Source organism: Pristiophorus japonicus, chromosome 16 (assembly GCF_044704955.1).
Source record: "Pristiophorus japonicus isolate sPriJap1 chromosome 16, sPriJap1.hap1, whole genome shotgun sequence".
Lineage (NCBI taxonomy): Eukaryota > Metazoa > Chordata > Chondrichthyes > Pristiophoridae > Pristiophorus > Pristiophorus japonicus.
In genome coordinates this window covers 91,422,940-91,444,014 of record NC_091992.1, presented here as the reverse complement: position 1 = coordinate 91,444,014, position 21,075 = coordinate 91,422,940, and the positions used below count along the sequence as shown (strand labels likewise).

Here is a 21,075-nt window from a genome sequence, read left to right as displayed (position 1 = left end):
ACTCTCTGCTTTCTGTTAGCCAGCCAACTCTCGATCCATGCTAATACATTTCCTCTGATTCCGCGTACCTTTACCTTCTGCAGTAACCTTTTGCGTGGCACCTTATCGAATGCCTTTTGGAAATCTAAATACACCACATCCATTGGTACACTTCTATCCACCATGCTCGTTATCTCCTCAAAGAATTCCAGTAAATTAGTTAAACATGATTTCCCCTTCATGAATCCATGTTGCGTCTGCTTGATTGCACTTTCCTATCTAGATATCCCTTTGCAGATTTCTTGTGTCCTCCTCACAACTTGCTTTCCCATCCATCTTTGTATCATCAGCAAACTTGGCTACAGTACACTCGGTCCCTTCATCCAAATCATTAATATAGATTGTAAATAGTTGAGCACCGAGCACCGATCCCTGTGGCACCCCACTAGTTACTGTTTGCCAAACGGAAAATGACCCACTTATCCCGACTTTTTTCTGTTAGTTAGCCAATCCTCTATCCATGCTAATATATTACCCCCAACTCCGTGAACTTTTATCTTGTGTGGCACCTTATCGAATGCCTTCTGGAAATCCAAATACACCACATCCACTGGTTCCCCCTTATTCACCCTGCTCGTTACATCCTCAAAGAAGTCCAGCAAATTTGTCAAACATGATTTCCCTTTCATAAAACCATGCTGGCTCTGCTTGGTTGAGTTATGCTTTTCAAAATGTCCTGCTACTGCTTCCTTAGTAATGGACTCCAGCATTTTCCCAACGACAAATGTTAGGCTAACTGGTCTATAGTTTTCTGCTTTCTGTCTGCTTCCTTTTTTAAATAGGGGCATTACATTTGCGGTTTTCCAAAGTGCTGGGACCTCCCCAGAATCCAGGGAATTTTGGTAGATTACAATCAATGCATCCACTATCTCGGCAGCCACTTCTTTTAAGACCCTAGGATGCAAGCCATGAGTTCCAGGGGACTTGTCCACCTTTAGTCCCATTATTTTACCAAGTACTTCTTCTTTAGTGATAGTGATTGTTTTAAGTTCCTCCCTCCCTATAGGCCCTTGATTATCCATTATTTGAATGTCTTTAGTGTCTTCTACCATGAAGACCGATACAAAATATTTGTTCAAAGTCTCTGCCATTTCCCTATTCCCCATTATTTCTTTCCCCAGTCTTATCCTCTAAGGGAGCAACATTTACTTTAGTCACTCTCTTCCTTTTTATATACCTGTAGAAACTCTTGCTATCTGTTTTCATATTTCTTGCTAGTTTACTTTCATAATCTAGTTCCCTCTCTTTATTGTTTTTTCTAGTCGTTCTTTGCTGCTTTTTAAAAGTTTCCCAATCCTCTGGCCTCCCACTAATCTTGGCCACTTTGTATGCCATTGTTTTCAATGTGATACCATCTTTTATTTCTTGAGTTAGCCACGGATTGTTATCCTTTCTCTTAAAGTCTTTCCTTTTCATTGGAATATATTTTTGTTGAGAGTAATGAAATATCTCCTTAAATGTCTGCCACTGCTCATCAACTGTCTTACACATTAATCTATTTTCCCAGTCCACTTTAGTCAACTCTACCTTCATACCTTTGTAGTCTCTTTTGTTTAAGCTTAGGACACTGGTTTAAGATCCAACTTTCTCACCCTCCAACTGAATTTGAAATTTAACCATGCTATGATCACTCTTTCCTAGAGGATCCTTTACGAGGAGATCATTTATTAATCCTATTACACAGTACCAGATCTAAGATAACTCTTCTAGTTCACTAAAGCTTCCATCAAATTTTCTGTAGTAATTCCACTGATGTTTAGTAAATTATATCCAAGTGCTCTACAATCATTTATATTTGCTCATTCGGATTTAATGATTTCCCATGCAGAACATTCAGAAACATCCAATGATTTAAACTGAAACTGAACAGGCGTTCGAGACCATTTCAGGTTGGAAAAGGGTTAAAAGTGAAATGACAACAGTTCTAGCAGCCTGAAGGATCAGTTCAGACTGTGAGAAGGGACGATGGATGGTATCTCAGAGAAATTAAAAAATTTCCAGAGTGAAACGCAGCTTTAAAAGTTTCAATTTCATTTCCCCACCCCCAAATTATGATGTTAAATTCAATAGTAATAAAATCATTTTGGTAAAAATCACGAATGAAATTGCTGTTAATGTTTTATGTTTTGAAGTGGTTTTAGCGACATAAACTGAAGGTTTAAGTTTGGCTGATAGAGGATGTGGACAAATCCACAGTGCTGCATGGCCAAACATAGGCACCTCATTCATTGTTACCCGTGTTTGATGCCAGTAAGTCTGGCGCAAGACCATGCAGGAGAACGCTACGGCATCCCCTGTTAAAAGAGGGTTTTGAAATAAAGTAAAACTGGGTGTTGGCCATAAACAGAGGCTCACCAATAAATCGTTGAAAAAGTAAAAGAAATCCATGTTATTCCTTTTTCCAGGCTGTGGGCTCAGTGCGTGAGTTTGCCAGTATCGAAGTTCACAGTCTATCTTCCTACAAGTATATTTCTTGTTACAGAGCTAACATTTGTCAGTGCAAACACGGAGAAAGAGATCTGTGGCTTCAAGAACTAAAGCCTGAAGCTTACGCAAACAGCAACATGGAGTCTGAGAAACCGTAACTTAAAGCAGGGCTACTGTGTCTTGAATAATATACAAGATTCAATCTCACTCTCCTTCCCAAGACTATGGAATATAAAATAGGAGATAAAATAGAATGAAGAAAAAGAGCACGCAACAGTAGGGTACAGTCTCTCATGCATTGAGCGCACAGCTCACTCAAATAACAATAAGCTGACCTTCAGCTAAGTTCCAGGACCAGCTCATATAAAGATTCTTCGTAGCTCCCTGCAAGGATCACACCTTATGCAGCAAACCTGCCTAATTGGACTGAGAGGCAGGAATGCTCACAAGCAAACAGCTCTTAAAGGGCAGTAGCTCAAATGTAAAGCAATGTTGTCACTTAAAGGTAAGTGCTGACAAATGGGAGCTACAATGCAACGGGTTTTTCGGAACAGTCCGCACCCGTTGCACAGAGACGCACGGGGAGAGAAGCGGCAGGCAAAAATAAAGTGAGGCAAACATAGCCCGGACAAGTCGTGAAGCCGCACATCTGATCCTCTGTTTGATGGCTGGTGAAGTGGACATGCTGCTACATGAGGTGCGCGCAAGGGACCTGTCCTTTTGGCACACCAGGGTACCCCACCCCAGGGATGGCTGTGTATCATATGTGACAGGAGGTAGCAGCCAGGCCCAATGCTATGTTCACAATCTGGGCAAAGATGCAAGGGAAGAGAGCATGGTTTAAGGAAACCGGAAAGGTAAGTCTACTCAACAGTATGAAATATCAGGCAGATGGCCCAAGGTTACCTGTCACTAAATGTTGTCTGTTGGCTTGTTCCACAATAACTGCTTGGCCTTGCTAAGTTCACACACAACCTTAAAGCTTTTTCATCCCATTGCATACGTACTTATACCTCAGCTGGGCACTCATTCAAGCTGCAACTTACAATTGAAATCCGTGCCACACTTATATCTCCAAGAGTTTCACACATCAAATCACTGAAAGTAAGTTCCAGATTAGCAACATAGGAACAGGAGCAGGTCATTCAGCCCCTTGAGTTTACTCCACCATTCAATTAGATCATCGCTGATCTGTACCTCAACTCCATTTACTTACTTTAGTTTCATGTCCCTCGATACTCAAAAATCTAGTGATCTTAGTCTTGAAAACTCCAATTGCCTACAGTCTTTAGAGGGAGCAAATTCCAGAATTCCACGACGCTTTGTGTGACAAATCTCTCAGTGCAAGTGTGCTTCTTCAACTTACAACATCTCAAGACTCCAGACCCACACTGGAGCAGCGCTCAGAAATCATACAACCTTGGCTCCTTGGAAGAAGCCACCTTGCACATCCTGGCATTTGAGGGCATGGCGACAGCAGAGAATGGTGAAACACCAGGGCTCTTCTAAGCTGAGGGGCAGTACCATCCTGCTCTTGTAGAAACATAGAAAATAGGTGCAGGAGTAGGCCATTCGGCCCTTCGAGCCTGCACCGCCATTCAATAAGACCATGGCTGATCATTCCCTCAGTACCCCATTCCTGCTTTCTCACCATACCCCTTGATCTCTTCAACCATAAGGGCCATATCTAACTCCCTCTTGAATATATCCAATGAACTGGCATCAGCAACTCTCTGCGGCAGGGAATTCCACAGGTTAACAACTCTCTGAGTGAAGAAATTTCTCCTCATCTCAGTCCAAAATGACCTACCCCTTATCCTAAGACTGTGTCACCTGGTTCTGGACTTCCCCAACATCGGGAACATTCTTCCTGCATCTAACCTATCCAGTCCAGTCAGAATCTTATACGTTTCTATGAGATCCCCTCTCATCCTTCTAAACTCCAGTGAATAAAGGCCGAGTGTATCCAGTCTCTCCTCATATGTCAGTCCAGCCATCCCTGGAATCAGTCTGGTGAACCTTCGCTGCACTCCCTCAATAGCAAGAACGTCCTTCCTCAGATTAGGAGACCAAAACTGAACACAATATTCCAGGTGAGGCCTCACCAAGGCCCTGTACAACTGCAGTAAGATTTCCCTGCTCCTATACTCAAATCCCCTAGCTATGTAGGGCAACATACTATTTGCCTTCTTCACCGCCTGCATGCCAACTTTCAATGACTGATGAACCATGACACCCAGGTCTTGTTGCAGCTCCCCTTTTCCTAATCTGCCGCCATTCATAAAATATTCTGCCTTCATGCTTTTGCCCCACATTTATCCACATTATACTGCATCTGCCATGCATTTTCCCACTCACCTAACCTGTCCAAGTCACCCTGCAGTCTCTTAGCATCTTCCTCACAGCTCACACTGCCACCCAGTTTAGTGTCATCTGCAAATTTGGAGATATTACACTCAATTCCTTTATCTAAATCGTTAATGTATATTGTAAATAGCTGGGGTCCCAGCACTGAGCCCTGCGGCACCCCACTAGTAACTGCCTGCCATTCTGAAAAGGACCCATTTATCCCGACTCTCTGCTTCCTGTCTGCCAACCAGTTCTCTATCCACGTCAGTACATTACCCCCAATACCATGTGCTTTCATTTTGCACACCAATCTCTTGTGCGGGACCTTGTCAAAAGCCTTTTGAAACTCTAAATACACCACATCCACTGGTTCTCCCTTGTCCACTCTGCTAGTTACATCCTCAAAAAATTCCAGAAGATTCATCAAGTATGGCTTCCATTTCATAAATCCATGCTGTCTTGGACCGATCCTGTAACTGCTTTCCAAATGCGCTGCTATTTCATCCTGAATGATTGATTCCAACTTTTTCTCCACTACTGATGTCAGGCTAACCAGTCTATAATTACCCATTTTCTCTCTCCCTCCTTTTTTAAAAAGTGGTGTTACATTAGCTACCCTCCAGTCCATAGGAACTGATCCAGAGTTGGTAGACTGTTGGAAAATGATCACCAATGCATCCACTATTTCTAGGGCCACTTCCTTAAGTACACTAGGATGCAGACTATCAGGCCCCGGGGATTTATCGGCCTTCAATCCCATCAATTTCCCTAACACAATTTCCCGCCTAATAAGCATATCCTTCAGTTCCTCCTTCTCACTAGACCCACTGTCCCCGAGTACATCCGGAAGGTTATTTGTGTCTTCCTTTGTGAAGACAGAACCGAAGTATTTGTTCAATTAGTCTGCCATTTCTTTGTTCTCTGTTATAAATTCACCTGAATCCGACTGCAAGGGACCTACGTTTGTCTTCACTAATCTTTTTCTCTTCACCTATTTATAGAAGCATTTGCAGTCAGTTTTTATGTTCTGTACAAGCTTCCTCTCATACTCTATTTTCTCCCTCTTAATTAAACCCTTCGTCCTCCTCTGTTGAATTCTAAATTTCTCCCAGTACTCAGGTTTGTTGCTTTTTATACAAAAGAACATAAGAACATAAGAATTTGGAACAGGAGTAAGCTATCTAGCCCCTCGAGCCTGCCCCGACATTCAACAAGATCATGGCTGATCTGGCCGTGGACTCAGCTCCACTTACCCGCCCGCTCCCCATAACCCTTAATTCCCTTATTGGTTAAAAATCTATCTATCTGTGATTTGAATACATTCAATGAGCTAGCCTCAACTACTTCCTTGGGCAGAGAATTCCACAGATTCACAACCCTCTGGGAGAAGAAATTCCTTCTCAACTCGGTTTTAAATTGGCTCCCCCGTATTTTGAGGCTGTGCCCCCTAGTTCTAGTCTCCATGACCAGTGGAAACAACCTCTCTGCCTCTATATTGTCTATCCCTTTCATTATTTTAAATGTTTCTGTAACTCCAACAAGTAAAGCCCCTGTCTACTCAATCTATCATCATAAGGTCACCCCCTCATCTCCGGAATCAGCATAGTGAATCGTCTCTGTACCCCCTCCAAAGCTAGTATATCCTTCCTTAAGTAAGGTGACCAAAACTGCACGCAGTACTCCAGGTGTGGCCTCACCAATACCCTATACAGTTGCAGCAGGACCTCCCTGCTTTTGTACTCCATCCCTCTCGCAATGAAGGCCAACATTCCATTCGCCTTCCTGATTACCTGCTGCACCTGCAAACTAACTTTTTGGGATTCATGCACAAGGACCCCCAGGTCCCTCTGCACCGCAGCATGTTGTAATTTCTCCCCATTCAAATAATATTCCCTTTTACTGTTTTTTTCCCCAAGGTGGATGACCTCACATTTTCCGACATTGTATTCCATCTGCCAAACCTTAGCCCATTCGCTTAACCTATCTAAATCACGTTGCAGCCTCTCTGTGTCCTCTACACAACTCGCTTTCCCACTAATCTTTGTATCATCTGCAAATTTTGTTGCACTACACTCTGTCCCCTCTTCCAGGTCATCTATGTATATTGTAAACAGTTGTGGTCCCAGCACCGATCCCTGTGGCACACTACTAACCACCGATTTCCAACCCGAAAAGGACCCATTTATCCCGACTCTCTGCTTTCTGTTAGCCAGCCAATTCTCGATCCATGCTAATACATTTCCTCCAACTCCGCGTAGCTTTATCATCTGCAGTAACCTTTTGTGTTGCACCTTATCGAATGCCTTTTGGAAATCTAAATACACCACTTCCATCGATACACCTCTATCCACCATGCTCGTTATATCATCAAAGAATTCCAGTAAATAAGTTAAACATGATTTCCCCTTCATGAATCCATGTTGCGTCTGCTTGATTGCACTATTCCTATCCAGATGTCCCGCTATTTCTTCCTTAATGATAGCTTCAAGCATTTTCCCCACTACAGATGTTAAACTAACCGGCCTATAGTTACCGTATATACTCGCGTATCATGCGACTTTTGAAGACCTAAATTGTAACCTAAATTTGGGGGGTCGCATGATACGCGAGATACAAAATTTGCGGGTGTGAAGTGCTGGCCAAGATTAGGCTGTTAGGCTGTTAAGCAGACCGTATCCACGCTGAATCTCGGCATGCTCCAACAATCCTCTATGTAAAGACATTTTTCTTGGTTTCTCCTCTCACTCTCTATGATGGTTGTAAATCGAATATCCCTGGTTGATATTAGTTCCTCGATACTCATGACCAAATCATTAGTTTATGTGGAAAACAAGCCAAGTTCCTGTAGCACACCACTAACTACATCCTCCCAATGCAAAAAAAAATCCATTTGACTCCTGCTGAAATTCTTCTCTTCAGGGGGAGAGAGAGTCGCGGAGGTCGGGGGGGGAGAGAGAGTCGCGGGAGTCGGGTGGGGGAGAGAGAGTCGCGGAGGTCGGGGGGGGGAGAGAGGGTCGGGGGGGGAGAGAGAGTCGCGGAGGTCGGGGGGGGAGAGAGAGTCGCGGAGGTCGGGGGAGGAGAGAGAGTCGCGGAGGTCGGGGGGGGAGAGTACGGAGAGAGAGCACGGAGAGAGAGTACGGGGAGAGAGTACGGAGAGAGAGTACGGAGAGAGAGCACGGAGAGAGAGTACGGAGAGAGAGCACGGAGAGAGAGCACGGAGAGAGAGCAGAATCCACTCGATGTTTCATGTTAAGGTCTGTATTCGATCTCAAAAAAGTGACTCGCATGATACATGAGATATATGGTAAAATCATGTTTTGGGGACGGAAATTTAGGGGTCGCATGATACGCGAGATCGCAGGATACGCGAGTATATACGGTACCTGCCTTTTGTCTGCCCCCTTTTTTAAACAGAGGCGTTACATTAGCTGCTTTCCAATCCGATGGTACCTCCCCAGAGTCCAGATAATTTTGGTAGGTTGTAACGAATGCACCTGCTTTAACTTCCACCATCTCTTTTAATACCCTGGGATGCATTTCATCAGGACCAGGGGACTTGTCTACCTTGAGTCCCATTAACCTGTCCAGCACTACCCCCCTAGTGATAGTGATTATCTCAAGGTCCTCCCTTCACACATTCCCGTGACCAGCAACTTTTGGCATGGTTTTTGTGTCTTCCACTGTGAAGACCGAAGCAAAATAATTGTTTAAGGTCTCAGCCATTTCCACATGTCCCATTATTAAATCCCCCTTCTCATCTTCTAAGGGACCAATATTTACTTTAGTCACTCTTTTCCGTTTTATATATCGGTAAAAGCTTTTACTATCTGTTTTTATGTTTTGCGCAAGTTTACTTTTGTAATCTATCTTTCCTTTCTTTATTGCTTTCTTAGTCATTCTTTGCTGTCGTTTAAAATTTTCCCAATCTTCTAGTTTCCCACTAACCTTGGCCACCTTATACGCATTGGTTTTTAATTTGATACTCTCCTTTATTTCCTTGGTTATCCACGGCTGGTTATCCCTTCTCTTTTCCGCCCTTTTTCACTGGAATATATTTTTGTTGAGCACTATGAAAGAGCTCCTTAAAAATCCTCCACTGTTTCTCAATTGTGCCACCATTTAGTTTGTGTTCCCAATCTACTTTCGCCAACTCTGCCCTCATCCCACTGTAGTCCCCTTTGTTTAAGCATAGTACGCTCGTTTGAGACACAACTTCCTCACCCTCAATCTGTATTACAAATTCAACCATACTGTGATCACTCATTACGACAGGATCTTTTACTAGGAGATCGTTTATTATTCCGGTCTCATTACACAGGACCAGTCTAAGATAGCTTGCTCCCTTATAGGTTCTGTAACATACTGTTCTAAGAAACAAACCCGTATGCATTCTATGAATTCCTCCTCAAGGCTACCCCGTGCGATTTGATTTGACCAATCGATATGTAGGTTAAAATCCCCCATGATTACTGCCATTCCTTTTTCACATGCCTCCATTATTCCCTTGATTATTGTCCGCCCCACCGTGAAGTTATTATTTGGGGGCCTATAAACTACGCCCACCAGTGACTTTTTCCCCTATCTCTAATCTCCACCCACAATGATTCAACATTTTGTTCATTAGAGCCAATATCGTCTCTCACAACTGCCCTGATATCATCCTTTATTAACAGAGCTACCCCACCTCCTTTCCCTTCTTGTCTATCTTTCCGAATTGTCAGATACCCCTGTATGTTTAATTCCCAGTCTTGGCCATCCTGCAACCACGTTTCTGTAATGGCCACCAAATCATACCCATTTGTAATGATTTGTGCCGTCAACTCATTTACTTTATTTCGAATGCTACGTGCATTTAGGTAGTGTTTTAATACTAGTTTTTAAAGTATAATTTTTAGTTTTGACCCCTCCTGCAGCCCCTTTATATTCATACATATTGTCCCTTCCTATCACCTTGTGGTTTACACTTACCCCAGTGCTACTCTGCTCTGTTGCCTCCTGCCTTTTGCATTCTTTCTCGGGGTCCTGTTCATCTGAGCTCTCCCCCACTCTAACTAGCTCAGAGCCCTCTCCTGGGTTCCGAATACACCTCGCATTGAGGCATCGAGCTTTCATGCTTGCCTTTTTATTACACTTTGACCCTTTAGAATTTTGCTGTACAATGGCCTTTTTTGTTTTTTGCCTTGGGTTTCTCTGCCCTCCACTTTTACTCATCTCCTTTCTGTCTTTTGCTTCTGTCTCATTTTGTTTCCCTCTGTCTCCCTGCATTGGTTCCATCCCCCTGCCATATTAGTTTAACTCCTCCCCAACAGCACTAGCAAACACTCCCCCGAGGACATTGATTCCGGTCCTGCCCATGTGCAGACCGTCCGGTTTTTACTGGTCCCACCTAGCCAATTTATATGCCTCTTCCTTGGTTTTAACACTATTCTTAATTTCCCTTGTTAGCCACAGTTGAGCCATCTTCCCCGTTTTATTTTTACTCCAGACAGGGATGTACAATTGCTGAAGTTCATCCATGTGATCTTTAAATGTTTGCCATTGCTTATCCACCGTCAACCCTTTAAGTATCCTTTGCCAGTCTATTCTAGCCAATTCACGCCTCATGCCGTCGAAGTTACCTTTCCTTACACTGAGGACCCGAGTTTCTGAATTAACTGTGTCGCTCTCTATCTTAATAAAGAATTCTACCATATTATGGTCACTCTTCCCCAAGGGGCCTCGCACAACAAGATTGGTAATTAGTCCCTTCTCATTACACATCACCCAGTCTAGGATGGCTTGCTCTCTAGTTGGTTCCTTGACATATTGGTCTAGAAAACCATCCCTAATACACTCCAGGAAATCCTCCTCCACCGCATTGCTACCAGTTTGGTTAGCGCAATGAATATGTAAATTAATGTCGCCCATGATAACTGCTGTAACTTTATTGCACACATCCCTTATTTCTTGTTTGATGCTGTCCCCAACCTCACTACTACTGTTTGGTGGTCTGTACAGAACTCCCACTAGCATTTTCTGCCCTTTGGTGTTCCGCAGCTCCACCCATACCGAGTCCACATCATCCAGGCTAATGTCCCTCCTTACTATTGCATTAATTTCCTCTTCAACCAGCAACACCACCCCGCCTCCTTTTCCTCTCTGTCTATCCTTCCTAAATGTTGAATACCTCTGGATGTTGAGTTCCCAGTCTTGGTCACCCTGGAGCCATGTCTCCGTGATGCCAATTACATCATATCCGTTAATTGCTATCTGCACAGTTAATTCATCCACCTTATTCCGAATACTCCTCGCATTGAGGCACAGAGCCTTCAGGCTTGTCTTTTTAACATACTTTGCCGGTTTAGAATTTTGCTGCAATGTGGCCTTCTTTGTTTTTTGCCTCGGGTTTCTCTGCCCTCTACTTTTACTATTCTCCTTTCTATCTTTTACTTCTGCCTCCATTTTATTTCCCTCTGTCTCCCTGCATAGGTTCCCATCCCCCTGCCATGTTAGTTTAACTCCTCCCCAACAGCACTAGCAAACACTCCCCCGAGGACATTGGTTCCGGTCCTGCCCAGGTGCAGACCATCTGGTTGGTACTGGTCCCACCTCCCCCAGAACCGGTTCCAATGTCCCAGGAATTTGAATCCCTCCCTTCTGCACCACTCCTCAAGCCACATATTCATCTGAGCTATCCTGCGATTCCTACTCTGACTACCATGTGGCACTGGTAGCAATCCTGAGATTATTACTTTTGAGGTCCTACTTTTTAATTTAACTCCTAGCTCCCTAAATTCGTCTCGAAGGACCTCATCCCATTTTTTGCCAATAATCATTGGTACCTATATGCACCATGACAACTGGTTGTTCACCCTCCCTTTTTTCGAATGTCCTGCACCCACTCCGAGACATCCTTGACTCTTGTACCATGGAGGCAACATACCATCCTGGAGTCTCGGTTGCGGCCGCAGAAACGCCTATCTATTCCCCTTACAATTGAATCCCCTATCACTATAGCTCTCCCACTCTTTTTCCTCCCCTCTTGTGCAGCAGAGCCACCCACGGTTCCATGAACTTGGCTGCTGCTGCTCTCCCCCTGATGAGTCATCCCCCTCAACAGTACCCAAAGTGGTGTATTTGTTTTGCAGGGGGATGACCGCCGGGGACCCCTGCACTTCCTTCCACTGCTCTCCCTGTTGGTCACCCATCCCCTAGCTGGTTGTCTACCCTTTACCTGCGGTAAGACCAACTCGCTAAACATGCTATTCACGTCATTCTCAGCATCGTGAATAGCACGTTTAGTCAGTTGGTCTTACCTCGCGAGTGAGTATATCTTGTTCCACTTCTCACTCACTCCAATGTAGGCATACAGACAAATATCATACACTGTACCTTGCAATCCAAACTCTGTAAAGGTGTGACTGGTGGCAGGCATTCTAACATTTCTACCTTTTGTGTCATTGTAGGCTTGGAACACCAGCTCCTGAACCCCTGCCAGTGGCTCAGGACGAGGCTGCAGCACACATCACCCTGGTTTTGCAAGCACCTGCTCAGCCATGCACATCCAGGAGGAGGCATTTAGTGAGCTGGAGGAGGTAGCAGTTGTTCAGGCAGAAGTCGGGAGGCACAATGTGATACTGGCACACGAGGACCACAGACCTGTTGGTCAGGTGACCACATGGCCACCATCAGCCATGCCATGTAATTTCTCATAGCAGTGGTGAAATTGGACAGTGTAATGTATGCACCTATAAATATGCTCACATATTTGTAGAGCCGTTGCACCCTCCATTTCGCCATCCTTGTGTGCCGTCCAGACATGCCATGGTGCACCATTTTGCCATCCGGAGGAGACGCGGATCCCCAATGGACTGCTCTCTAAGCGGGAGTCCTTCCTTTATTTATTGGGGACTTGGCCTGGAGGGTGTTGCACGGGGCAGTACCGTGCAATAAGTTTTTAAGTCGGTTCACAGACTACCAGGCTGCCTGCAATTCTGCAGTCTGGATGAATCCTTGTTCCATGTACATAGAGAATATGTGAGATTGCAGCCTCTATTCAATTATTTGAAGGGGCTGATCCTCAAATTTTGGCTACACTTCAGTCCCACGCTCCTGATCTTTGGGCAGCCTGTGCAGAGGGGAGCGGGCAGGTCAGAAGGCCTCCTCGTAGGACTGCTCCTGGGCATGACCAAAGTGAACATTAACCGGTCCAGGCAGCGGGCGATCGAGGGAGTCGTTCAGCCCGACTGTCTGCCTCTCTTCCACGGATATGTTTGCACAAGGGTGTCCCTGGAGATGGAGCACGCGGTGTCCACCGGTACGCTCTGGAGTGCATCATCACCCCCGGGAACAGAATTTTAAATTAATTTGGTAAAGTTCCAAGATAATTTGGAAAATTGTGGGTTCTAGTGCCCTTCCTAAAAGTGGATACTCGATTTAAAAGTCCTATCTAAAATAGTTGTAGAGCTGTTGCATTGTGAGTGGCTTAGCCAGTCACGTGATGTTCACAAGACTCAATAAAACCCCAGTCACTTGGGTCTAGGTCATCCACAATGAGGCATGCAGTTGTGAGCCTAATGGATGAACTGGTAATGTGCAGTGTGATTGTTAAATCTTTGTTAATAAACCAACTAGTTCTTAATAGCAATGTGTGGCTATGAATTCTTAAGCAAAGAACCCACGAAGTAAATACATTGCAGACAGCTGTAAAGTCCTGTACCCTCAGTACAGACTCACACGAGGCATGTAGTGAAGTCAAGGTCACTCTGGACCTGCACCTTTATTTCACAGCTCTGGAATCATGCTGCACTTGCTTGAGAGTTGTCCTTATATACCTGTCTCTTGCAAGTGCACCCCTGGTGGTAAGGTATGCTGGTGGTTACAGGTCATATTTTATTACAGTCATGTATAGCATGTTGGGATACAATTATATATAATAATGTAAGATACATGACATCACCCTCCCCCAAGGTCTTATTGTCTTTATAGGTTCAGTTTCTCAGGTGGTCTACGCTCTCGCATGGAGCGTCTGAGTTGTGGTTCAGTTGTTTGCCTTGGTGTCTGTTTTTCTTTGGGTATGGTTGCTGGTATCTCGCCTGGGCTGTCTGTTTCGATTGGTGTGATTGTTGTTGACTTGCCTGGGCTGTCTGTTGAGATTGCCCTTTCCTCAGGTTGTTCCCTCTGTCTGTCCACCAGGTGTGGTGCGAGTTCCACATTGTAGTCTGCCTCTGGTTCCGCAGTGTTGTTGGTAAATCTGCTTTTGACTTGGTCTACATGCCTCCGGCAGGTTTGTCCATTGTCCATTTGTGCTACCAGTAGCCTGTTTCCTTCCTTGCCCGTTACTGTCCCTGCAAGCCATTTGGGACCCCTGCCATAGTTTAGTACAAACACTTTGTCCCCTATCTCATTCCATCTCCCCCTCGAATTTCTGTCATGGTACTCAGTCAGCTTACGGCGCTTTGCCTCATCGATTTTGTGCATGTCTGGGAGGATTAATGAGAGCCTTGTTTTTAAAGTCTTTTTCATCAATAGTTGCGCGGGGGGGATCCCAGTCAGTGAGTGCGGACGAGATCTGTATGCCAGCAGCAGTCGCGACAGGTGACCCTGCAGCATGGGACCTTGGATTTTAAGCATGCCTTGTTTAATGATTTGCACTGCTCTCTCCGCCTGGCCATTGGAGGCCCACTTGAAGGGTGCCGTCTTGACGTGATTTATACCGTGGTCAATTATAAAGTCTTGGAATTCTGCGCTGGTGAAGCACGGACCATTATCACTGACCAATATGTCAGGGATTCCGTGCGTTGCAAACATGGTTGCAAGGCTCTCCACAATGGTGGAGGTTGTGCTCGAGTTTAAAATGGTGCATTCAATCCACTTTGAAAATGCATCTACAACTACGAGGAACATTTTGTCCATGAATGGGCACGCACAGTCTACGTGCACCCGCGACCACGGTTTGGTAGGCCAGGGCCAGGGGCTCAGTGGAGCCTCCCTGGGGGCATTGCTGAGTTGGGCACAAATGGTGCACCTTCGGACGCAGAGCTCCAAGTCTGCGTCAATACCAGGCCACCAGACGTGGGATCTGGCTATGGCCTTCATGAGAACGATCCCTGGGTGCTCGCGGTGGAGCTCCCGGACAAATGCCTCTCTGCCTCGCAGAGGCATGACTACTCGGCTGCCCCACATCAGGCAGTCTGCTTGTAGTGATAGCTCATCCATGCGCCTGTAAAAGGGTTTTAATTCCTCGGGGCAGGCATCACGAGCCTCTGCCCAGTCACCGGTTAGGACACATCTTTTTACTAAGGATAACGTGGGGTCGCTGGCTGTCCAGGCTCTGATTTGGCGGGCCGTCATGGGCGAACCTGTGGACTCAAAGGCATTGATTGCCATGACTATCTCACAGTCCTGTTCGTCAGACCCTTCAGTGGTCGCCAGGGGTAGCCTGCTGAGCGCGTCGGCACAGTTGTCTGTGCCTGGTCTGTTCCTTATTGTGTAGTCGTAGGATGCCAGCATGAGTGCCCACCATTGAATTCGCGCCGAGGCGTTGGCGTTTATTGCCTTGCTCTCGGATAGGAGGGACGTGAGGGGCTTGTGGTTGGTTTCTAATGCGAACTTGGCCTCAAAAAGGTATTGGTGCATCTTTTTGACACCGTACACGCACGCGAGCACCTTCTTCTCTACCATTCCGTAACCGCGCTCCGCCCGCGAAAGTGACCTGGAGGCATAAGCTATGGGTTGTAATTTGTCCGCACTATTGACATGTTGCAAAACGCACCCGACCCCATACGCTGATGCATCGCATGTGAGAACTAGCTTTTTACCTGGGTCAAAGAAAGTCAAAACACTGTTGGAACATAGAAGGTTGCGTGCCTTATTGAATGCGCATTCCTGGGCATCCCCCCAAAACTAATCGCACCCCTTCCTGAGTAGCATGTGGAGAGGCTCCAGCAGCGTGTTTAAGTTCTGCATAAAGTTCCCAAAGTAATTGAGTAGCTCGAGAAAGGCGTGCAGTTCTGAGACATTCCAGGGCCTGGGTGCCAGCCGAATTGTTTCTGTTTTGGACTCTGTTGGGCGGATTCCATCAGCGGCAATCCTTCTGCCCAAAAATTCAACCTTGGGTGCGAGAAACAGGCACTTGGATTTCTTGATTCGTAGGCCTACCCGATCCAACCGCTTTAGTACTTCCTCAAAATTACGGAGATGGGAGTCGGTGTCCCTGCCCGTGATAAGTATGTCGTCTTATAATACAACCGTCCCAGGGATGGACTTGAGCAGACTCTCCATGTTGCGCTGGAATATGGCAGCTGCCGACCTGATGCCGAATGGGCGTCGATTGTACATGAAAAGGCCTCGATGTGTGTTGATGGTGGTGAGTAGCTTGGATTCCTCGGTCAATTCTTGCGTCATATACGTAGATGTGAGGTATAATTTTGAGAAAAGTTTACCTCCAGCCAATGTGGCAAATAAGTCCTCCGCTCTGGGCAGCGAGTACTGATCCTGTAGGGAGACTCTGTATATGGTAGATTTGTATTCCCCACAGATTCGTATGGATCCATCAGGCTTCATGACTGGGACGATGGGACTTGCCCAGTCGTTAAATTCCACAGGTGTTATAATGCCTTCCCGTAGAAGCCTGTCTAGTTCCTGTTCAATCTTTTCCCTCATCACATAGGGTACAGCTCTGGCCTTGTGATGGACTGGTCTAGCATCCTGTGTGATGTAGATTTTGACTTTGGCCCGTTTGAAAGTGCCCACACCTGGCTGAAAGAGATGTTCAAATCACTTTACAACTGTTGAGCAGGAGGTCCGTTCCTCTAATGACATGGCATGGACATCATCCCATTTCCAGTTTAGTTTTGCCAGCCAGCTTCTCCCCAGAAGTCCTGGGGGGTCTCCGGGGACAATCCACAGGGGAAGTCGGTTCACTGTCCCTTTGTATGTGACAGAGAGCATGGCGCTGCCGAGGACTGGTACGATTTCTTTGGTATAGGTCCTTAGTGTGGTGTCGACCCTTGTGAGTTTTGGGGTGTCTCTTTTATGCGGCCACAGTTGTTCAAATTGTTGAGCGCCCATGAGAGATTGACTCGCTCCCGTATCCAGCTCCATGTTGACAGATATCCCATTGAGTAGGACCCTCATCATTATAGGAGGCGTCCTATTGTCGGAGCAGCGGCCATTGATCGTGTTGACCCGCTGTACATCGGTGTCCCGGGTACTGTCCCCACCATCTTCTGGTCCGCTTTCAGACCCATCCAATTCATATACCAGCCGAGCTGCCGTTTTTTTGCACATGCGGACCAAATGCCCTGTATATTCACAATTTCTGCAAACAGCCTGCTGAAATAGACATCCTCTTGATGAGTGCCCACCCCCACACCTCCAGCACAGATCTGTTCTATTGTTTAGAGTGTTCCCAAGGAATGAGTTGCGTCTGGCTGATCTCTCTTGAGCTTCTCTCAGTTTGTAGTTGATTGCTGGCATTGTGGGTTGATGAGGTGTGAACGGCTGTTCCTGTGGCCCTTGATGGCTTCTGCCTGCTGTCAAGAGCCTGTTCTCCCGGTTTTGTCTGTGTGTGGGGGTAGCAGCTTGTTTAGTGCTGTGAACTTCTTGTTCCGATATTTCGTTAGTTGTCGTACCTGCATTGTAAATCAACCTCGTTTCTTCTTCCCCTCCCAAGAATGTCTGTGCAACCAGTGCTGCTGCCTCTAAGGTCAGGTTCTTGGTCTCTAAGAGCTTTCGGAACACGCCTGTGTGGCCTATTCCTTCAATGAAAAAGTCTCTCAGCATTTCTCTCCTCAGTTCATCGGAGAACTCACATAAACTAGCCAACCTCCGAAGTTCCGCCACGAAGTCGGGTATGCTCTGGCCCACACAGCGTCTGTAGTTGTAGAACCTGTGTCTGGCCATGTGTAGGCTGCTCGCTGGCTTCAGGTGGTCTCTTACCAGTGTGCTCAATTCTTCAAACGACTTGCTTGCTGGTTTCTCAGGTGCCAACAGATCCTTCATTAAAGCGTATGTTTTCGAGCCACAGCTGGTCAAGAGATGGGCTCTTCTCTTGTCTGCCTTGTTGTCACCTAACCAGTCTTTGGTTACAAAGCTTTGCTGGAGCCTTTCTATAAAGTCCTCCCAATTTTCTCCTGCATTGTACTTTTCATCTGATCCGTTGTTCGCCATTCTGTGGACTCTGTAATCCCGTAACTCGTCACCACTGTAAAGTCCTGTCCCCTCAGTACAGATTCACACGAGGCATGTAGTAAAGTCAAGGTCACTCTGGACCTGCACCTTTATTTCACAGCTCTGGAATCATGCTGTACTTGCCTGAGACCTGTCCTTATATACCTGTCTCTTGCAAGTGCACCTCTGGTGGTAAGGTATGCTGGTGGTTACAGCTCATATCTTATTACAGTCATGTATAGCATGTTAGGATACAGTTATATATAATAATGTAAGTTACATGACAACAGCTCTGTTACTCTTCAGTTGGAAGGGAGATGAAACTGCTGCCCCCTGCTGGTGGAGGCATCAGTCACCGTTTGATACATAGTCGGCAGAACATTAGCTGATAGCCGACCAGAGGAAGAAGCGTTTACCAGTGACACTGCTCTGCTTATGTTGCAGATGGCAAAGCTCTGCAATTGGCTCCCTGCCGATCTAACAGCTGTATCGGGCTAGATAGTCCTTGGGCATTGGCACAGAGTGTGCACAGGCTTGAAGAAATAATTTGTAGCATGATGGTAGCTCGCCCTCCCCCAAAAGAAAATATTTCCGAAATACATATTATTAATAAAAACTTCAGAATTGTCGAAAAGTTCTACAAGAAAAATGGCACATTCCTGGAAATATGCTGTAAATCTTGGAACAAAAACTTCTTCCCCTTTAAGAGTTCCATCACACATGGAGCTTCTTTTGTACCCATTCAAAATGGGCCAGATGGCAAGAGCATAAGCCGAGGCCAATCGTCACGAAATTGTACCACGTGTTCATTTAAATGTTCTGGAATTGTGCTCTGTTGCTTCAATAACGCTATGCATAAAGTGCAGCCCCCGAAAAATCCCAGGCCATTGGTGTCAGTGGGGGGTGGGGGCAATATGTCCGATCAGAAGAACATAAGAAATAGGAGCAGGAATAGGCCACACGGCCCCTCGAGCCTGCTCCACCATTCAATAAGATCATGGCTGAACTTCCACATCAGCCATTTTTAAACCCTATCCACCCGTTCTGTGCCTGAGCAAATGACAAAGTTGATTGCAAAATCTATCCTGGCATCGCTGTTGCTCTTGATTACGTTCATTCCCCCTCCTCCTCCCCCCTCTGCCATTCTCGGATGCAGAAATTGTGGTCGGCCTGGTAACAAAAGTCGCAAACCAGGCTCAGAAATGAAAATCCAAAATGGCAACTGAAGCTGGAGGCAAAGAACATTCAGCAGAAATTGAACAAATGTATTCGATACTGAGAAAGAAGCAGATTCAATGTTTTTATTTATTTAATCATTCACAGGATGTGGGTGTCGCTGGCAAGGCCGGCATTTATTGCCCATCCCTAATTGTCCTTGAGAAGGTGGTGCTGAGCTGCCTTCTTTAACTGCTGCAGTCCGTGTGGTGACGGTACTCCCACAGTGCTGACTTTGTTGTACCGGTTTGTTTCAACTGAATGGCTGGCTCGGCCATTTCAAAGGGCAGTTAAGAGACAACCACATTGCTTTGGATCTGGGATAACATATAGGCCAGACCGGGTAAGGGCAGCAGGTTTCCTTCCCTAAAGGACAGCAGTGAACCAGTTGGGTTTTTACGACAATCCAGTCGTTTCATGGTCTCTATCACTGATACTAGCTTTTTAATTCCAGATTTATTTAATTAACTGAAATTAAATTCCCCAGCTGTCATGGTCAGATTTGAACTCACGTTCTCCAGATTATTAATCCAGGCCTCTGGATTACTAGTCCAGTTACAGCACCACTATGCTACCGTTCCCCCTCAATGGTAACACGAAGGTCACAATTGTTTAAAATGATAGCCCCAGTTGAATGGACTGATAGACCATGTCAATAGCCATGGCACTTCACCTTTCAGTGATAATCTACTTATGGAAATAATTTCATTGGCCACAAATATATGTAACTACCATTTTTTCTACTGGATTACACACGCAGAATAAAATGGTGCACTCGGGTCATATAAATCACAGCCTGCGTCCTTAAATTATAAATGTGCAACAAATCTCAAAGTAGGTTAATGGCCTTGTGACCTGGCTCTCAAGCTGATGGGACCAGTGAGTGTTCTCAAAGAAAGCATAAATTAACTTTATGGTAATCCCATAAAGGAAAAAGGGGGAGACAAAACCCAAGACTGGTGGGTACTCACTGAAAGCTGATCCACCCATCCAGTGTCAGTGAAACAGGAGATTATTTGGCGGGGGGTGGGGGGAAGGGGAAGGAATTAAGCGTGTCCAAATGACGTCTTTTCAAACCAAAGGTTTGATTCAAACTCAGTACCCATTTTCTGTTGATATATGTGCCAGTCTTTCATGACGGGCAAAATTGACTCCAATCCTTTTCCTCTTTTCTAGACTGTTTCAGAGATCCTTTCCAATATTCCAAACCAACATGCCATAAGGAACAAATTGCATATCTGGACTGGGAAGCCAAAAACGTTCAGCGGTTTCCCCAAAGATACAGAGAACTTGGAACCCTTGGTATGTCGAATTTCTCAACTTCCATGCCCTGACCTCCTGACCTCCCTTCCTCCCCCCTCCAAAAACAATGCTCAGAATGTAAAAAGGTGCCTATGGTTTTTTTCCCACCCACTTCTCCAGCGCTGTACGCATCCAAATTCTCTGCTACCACTAACATATCTAAGAAATGCCACAATGTACCTACCATAAACTGCAGCAATCTAAGACCCAAATTCACAAAAGCATTGTAAATACGCTGTGCGACAACAGCATGAGGACCTTTAATGTGTTCAACCAAAATTCCTCCCTCTGCTATTTTAACACTTAAACTCATTTAAAGTAAATCAGTTCACGCCTCGGCTAAAATATATAACAGCAATTTCAGGAAACGGTGTTAAACGTTATTACGCTGTCATCCCGCAGCATAATACTAAAGTCAGAGGTTTGACAGATCTGTTAAAATCAGGTCTCTACAATTTGGCTGTAAATGTTTTATTTCGTCTCTCCCAATAGAATGTCTGCAAGTGAACTGTTGTAGATAGCTGTTGTGTTTGGCAGATCCATAAGAACATTATGAGCCTTAGATACACCTTTTCAGATGTGCCGGAATGA

General features: G+C 45.5%; 1 protein-coding gene across 1 annotated transcript in view; it reads left to right on the top strand.

Annotated features, from left to right (window-relative positions):
- Positions 1-21,075, top strand: part of LOC139227102 (protein shisa-6-like) — a 567,191-nt gene that overhangs the window by 471,037 nt on the left and 75,079 nt on the right. Inside the window, exon 5 of the mRNA XM_070858169.1 lies at positions 20,359-20,484. Within this exon, the coding sequence (XP_070714270.1) occupies positions 20,359-20,484 (126 nt within the window). The remainder of the gene's footprint in view (positions 1-20,358; positions 20,485-21,075) is intronic.